The following is a 6,000-nucleotide window of genomic DNA, read 5'->3' on the forward strand; positions in this document are numbered from 1 at the left end:
CAATTTCCTTTGAAGTTTTTTTTAATAATCAAAAGAATTAGAACAAATAGGAACACAAACCGTGCTTTTATGAATGATATTTTGATCTGTATTTTTCAGGGACTGGTTGAATGTGTTCAGTCCCCCCATCATTCCTGGAAGCCAACAACTGGAAGAGCACACTAAATCTTCAAAAAATCAGAGTATTCCAGGTAGGAATTTATGAAGACAATGAAAAGGACCTGGGTAGAAAGACATTTCTAAATGCTGTTTCTGTAGTGCTGCTGCTGCCTTTTCGTAGTTTCCTATACTGCTACATTTTGGTTCCAAGTTCTCTTATTTATTATTCTCAGCTCAAGCTAGCAGAGTTTTCCATGCAGTATTATTTGCCTCTGATAGAAGAATAACTTGTGCAGTTGCGGTTTCCTAATGTTCTGGCTCAACACAGATTAACTCATAAAAAATGCATCTTATTTGTTTTAAATAAGGTATTTATGCTAGTGGGGATGGCAAACCTATGAAAGAAAGAACACAAGGACTAAACATTCTTATTCAGAAGCACAATTACACTTACGTAAGTGATACTTCTCTTATGAAGAAAAATTTCAGATTTAGCCTTAAATGAAACCTCAGCGTGATATCCTGAGTAAAGACTGTTGTCACCACCTAAAGTGTTACAGGTTTTTGTTTATTAATGGTGTTTGCTTAGAGAATGGCAAAGAACTTAGCTGAAACTGGAAAGTCAACAACAATAGAATAAAACAAATACCTTGTTTTCTTCAAATGCCCTTTTTTCTTATCAGTTGTCTTAGGAAACAGGGTAGATATCTGCATTTTTCTTCAAGTCTGGGGAATTCAATGTGAAATCTCATAAATCTGACCTGTGTATTTTGGCTGCCCGAGGGATGAAGATGTCTCAGTGATTTACTGTCTAAAATAGATTATGGCCCTGAAATTGGGAATGTGTTCATAGATGTATATTTGTAATTGTTTATGACAGCAAAATAGAATTTTGCTGTCAGGAAGGGACCTTGCTTTGAAGAATCAAATAATATGTTTTGTTAAGGGTCCTAAGTAAGCCAAAGAGAATTGGACAGTAGTCCTTCAGTTAAAGGCATGTTCGATATAAATTTGTGGTAGGTCTCTGAGAATTTTTTTTTATGTTAGTATTATGAAATCTAAGGTTTGCTGCAGTAAAGCTAGAATTTCCGTAAATTTTAAAAATTGGATTATTATCTTCAAAAAGCTTTAAAAAAGAAGTATACTTGGGAATTTGTTGGATTTCTTCTGTTATTCACACTAGAATTTCCAAACTGTTTTGTGAATTGTTCCTAAACTAATTTTCCTTTATGCTGAAATATTTCACATCACATGTCTGTGATTGCACATTTGGAGAACAGAAAATCTCTATATACCATAGCTTTTTATTTTGGCTTTTTATTTTTGTGCCTTTATTCAATCAAATTAAATTCTGACTCATGTATATGTATGATATTTATAATTTTGATAACTTCACACAGAAACTTTTCTGTCTCCAAATACTCGAAAAAACCTGCCATAGTGTTGAAGTGATCAAGCTTCATTTCCCCAAGAAGTTGGAGGAAGTAAGAGAGAACAAAGCCGTTCCATGACCTTCCCTCCCCAGACAGGACAGTTTGGATTTTTTCTGAACTGCTAGACACCCTTCCTATTAAAGTGGCAGAGAAGAAGCAGAGTAATCGTAGCAGCTCCGGGTAGGGGAGACCTGACTGGCAAAGTAAGGGGGTACCTGTACAATATACAGCATCTTCAGGCAACTCCAGACCTCCCTTTCTGACTGTTTACAGTCCTTGGAAAATAACGTCCTTGCACTATATTGAGAGAAGACTGGCATGGTTTTGCTCACGTAAAAGATACTCTTAAGTTAAGCACAGATCTTTGGACATAATATGGTGGTGTGTGAAAACGCAGTGCTGTGTAATACATGCCTATCACGTTAGATTGCACCCATCAAACATTAGAATCTGTGTGTCTTCCTAGATATCTGGGTTTAAAAAAATCTTGATGGATCATGATGGTTTGAAGTATCATTTTTGAAAGAGATGCTAAATAGGTCTTGTCCTGTGATACATCTCTAGCACTTCGGAAAAAACTTTTTTTTAATTTGATCACTTCACTTGAGGTGAATTATTTGTGTGACAAAAGAACGGTTTTATTACTGACAACTAAGTACCAGATCTGATCAACAAACTGAATGCTCCAATTCGTTACAGAAAATTCTGCTGCCCTACTCACTTTTTTTTTAAAATATCACATGATAAAATGAGTTACTTCTCTTGTTGGAAAGTGACTTACTTAAGTGTCACAAGATTATTTTGTGTGTGTGTGTGCAGTTTTCCAATATTCCAAGTATCACAGGTTAACAAAAGTATATTATCAGTACTGAAAATCTGCAGTGAGTCATAATGTATTCAAGATATTAATTTTATCTAAAAGTATCCTTAAAGAAAGATAGTATAGCATTAGTGTATTTATAAACATTCTTTAATTCTTATATTTAGAAAAAATCTTTAAGTTGGGACATAACTTTGGGGGAAAAAGGTGATTCATTTCTAAGAAAACATTTTACTCTCTAGTTCCTTTCTTAACATTTGCACCATCCATAGTACGTAGTTAAACAGGGAGATGTAATGAGAAATAGTCTTCTATTCAACAGGTTTCACAAGACAATCAAGAGGAAAATTTAGACTCATAAATATGATAAATTTCCACAGATTTTTCCCTTATTGGGCATTGAAATTTCTGATTTAAAGACAATTTCGTTTGTCTTGACATAACAAGTCATACAAGAAAGTTTCCACAGTAAGCGACAAAGACAGAGTCATAAATTCTCTGGAACTTATTTTGTTGTATCTTGTTACTTGTCTTAAGATAGTGCTCCAGGAACCATAGCACTAAACAGTCTTCTTTCTGGGACCACAGCTGTTGACAATAGTCATATGGTAACCCTGCAGTACATATTACAGAATAGATTTGAGCACTGTAGTGAAATGTTCAAGGATTATATCGGAGAAAATATTAGCAGTGTTCTTTTCAGCATCCCTTCTGCTGACAGCTGATGTTTAATTTTATAGCGATGTAAGAACAAAACCTTTGATTTTGCTTCCACCATGATATTCAAATCAAACTGCCAAGAGGTTTTTTCATGCAGTCCTGAGCAACTTTGACCCCAAAGGTGTGGATGGTGGCAGCATAAACAGCTATGAAAATTTTCTTTGAAGTGACTTGTTTATCAGTTAATTTGGCCATGGACATTTCATTCCTACACGTGGTCAGGTTGCACACAATATACCATTTGAAAGTAGAAAGATGCCTTCTAACACAACTGTTACATGTTAGTTAAGTCTTGTAGAAGAATATCACTTAATTTAATTAGTACTTCTTTTTAGGAAGTAGAAGAGAAGTGAGGTTTTCATATCATTTTTTAATCTGTTCAAAACTGAATACTCCATGCTGCCATTGGAAATCTGTTGCAACATCTAGAAATGCCTTAAAATGCATTTGGGGATATTGTGAGATGCTAAAAGAAAGAAGCCTAACTTTAAAAACAAGATAAATCTAGAAAACTAAGTTCTCTTCTTGTTCTCATGAAAATACATGCAGGGAATTATTGCTATCAAGGTATAAATCCAGCTAGTCCTGGATGCAATCTAATTCTGATTTGGTATGAATTCAAGGCATACAGGGAAAGAGGTACACCCCTGATGAGTCTGAAGAATTTCTTATTCCTAAATCAAACCAGGGAGCGTACTGAGAGGCCAGTTCCCAGGTAGAGAGGGAAGGGGATTTAAGCTTAGAGAAGAAAAGAGAATCATTTTGAAGAGAAGCATAGGCAGGGAAAAGCAAAATAATAAAAGGAGGAATTCAGTGGAAATAACAACATGGTTTCAGGTGAAAATGTAAGGCTATGTGAGGGAATGAGGCATGAATACCATTTGCTTGTTTGCTATGATCTGAAGTGTAGAAAAAGACATTCAGTTCTATGCCTTCTTTCTGCACTGCATAATTTTTCCCAAGAGCTATCCAAACAAAATATCTCAGTTAACCTCATTTAGCTTACCAGGCCTGATGAAGCACCCACAGCAAAGAGGGCAACAATTTAGCTTTACCTTTTTACCTTTGGTTACAGTAAGAGACCATTTCTTTCTGATGGCATTTGTTAATGCTACTGAGGAAACAAAAATGCAATCTCTTCCCAAACGATGAAGTGCACACTTCTTCTGTATGCATTAAATGCACCAACCTACTTTCTGGTCTCTAGGTAATGTAACCTATATATCGTTGTGTGATCCTGGCTGTAAACGGATTCTGAGCATTGTGAAACTGCTGCTGTTAGCATAACAGGCCATTACTTATTATGAAGTGTTAGGGCATACAAAGCATTCCGTTTGTATTAGCAGTCTAAGAATGAGATGAACATTTATGATGAAATTCGAGGTACAGATTGCATTCAACTGTGAATTATTTCCTATCAAAAATCTATAGATCATGTAACTTAGATTTAGCTTATATGAAAGATAGTTTTAGAAAAGGAGCTACAATATATAAAGCATCTGTAATAAAAGTCTGCATGGCTTTATCAGTGTATTTTAGGCTAAGGATACATTTCTGTTACCTGAAAACGTTCTTGCATTTTACATAACTTTAGACAACCTAGATTTAAAATTTTTATTGTCTGAAAGGATCTTATTTCCTCTCTGGTATTGAAAGCTCTTTTGTACAGATTTACCTATACTGGTCATTTAGGTGACATACTGGATACCAACATTCAAATTCTTTCATTCTTACAGGCCTTAAGTACACACTGACTGCCTTTGTTGATACTAAAACATTATTGTTTAAGAAAAACATTGCTTAGGAATACTTTGATCCACTGTCAGTAAAGGTACTTCTGGTGAACTGCTCCCCTGGACTTTGTAAAGTCCAGCTGTTAGGCAAACTCTGACTGACATCATTTCACCTCAACTAAATACAAGGCTTCAGAAATCTAATAAAAATGTGAATTGCTGTTACCTTGAAGGTAACAATTCAGAAGTCAAAAGATTATACTCTTTAAGGAAAAATTCTGTCACATCTGACTGAAAGGTATTTCCATGTTATTGTCTAAGTGAATAAGAATGATTTATTCTTACTTTTCACATTTAACGCAGGTGAAGATGACCTCAATGCTGAAGAAGATGAGGAAGTTTTGACTCTCTTGTATGATCCATGTCTGAACTGTTACTTTGATCCAAGTTCTGGGAAGTACTATGAACTGGCATAGTCAGATCCTGAGAGGATATCGTTTTGTATTCAGAGTAGGTTTATCTTTTAATTGTTTGTAAAGTGTGACTGAGCTGTATAATTTATCATGTGACTTAAAACTTGAATTAACCAATAGTTTTGCCAATGAATATATTTTGTAAATAGTGTCTTATTTTTATAGTTTTGTATTAAGTTGTAATGCAGTGGAAAATCACATAACATAAAAGTTCCTTGTGACTAAGACATGTATTTGTTAGTCTAATTTATTTCCAATATTCAAAGGTTCTATATGGAAATAAACAAAGTCGAATCAAGAGGGTTTGTGGTGTTCATCTGTAAATTATGGTTTTACTCAAATAAAATTAATTTTTTCATTACTTGCTTAGTGTATATTTTTAATTGGTTCTGAGCTATCTTATTCTTTGTACTCTGAGATATACAGTGTGTTGTTCAAAGACCTCTGTTTCATAAGCTCACTCTCTCAATTTAGTCATCAGAGAAAGCAGTGTTTCCCTCATCTTCAAGAAATTCTCTGCTGTTGCATATTACAGTAATGGGATGATGTCAAAGCTGTAGGGTGGTACAGCGTGTACACGGCAGTGCACTTCAAGGTGTGTGCACGGGCAGTTGCTAAATCTAGACCACAACGAGTAAATAGGGCAGGCTCTGAGAGTACCAGCTACTGTCTGCTTTACTGATGTAATCTAACACAGGACTGAAGAGCAGTAAGAGTGATTG

At 35.0% G+C, this 6,000-nt stretch overlaps 1 protein-coding gene across 5 annotated transcripts in view; it reads left to right on the top strand.

Moving 5' to 3' along the window:
- CFAP20DC (CFAP20 domain containing) overlaps positions 1-5,572 on the top strand; it is an 89,628-nt gene extending 84,056 nt beyond the window's left edge. For all 5 annotated transcript variants that reach the window (XM_072875888.1, XM_072875887.1, XM_072875890.1 and 2 more), the window contains 2 exons: positions 100-191; positions 5,169-5,572. In XM_072875888.1, the coding sequence (XP_072731989.1) occupies positions 100-191; positions 5,169-5,281 (205 nt within the window). In that variant the 3' untranslated portion in view covers positions 5,282-5,572. The remainder of the gene's footprint in view (positions 1-99; positions 192-5,168) is intronic.
- The last annotated feature ends 428 nt before the right edge of the window (positions 5,573-6,000 follow it).

The sequence above is a fragment of the Ciconia boyciana genome, chromosome 11 (assembly GCF_034638445.1).
Source record: "Ciconia boyciana chromosome 11, ASM3463844v1, whole genome shotgun sequence".
Classification (NCBI taxonomy): domain Eukaryota; kingdom Metazoa; phylum Chordata; class Aves; order Ciconiiformes; family Ciconiidae; genus Ciconia; species Ciconia boyciana.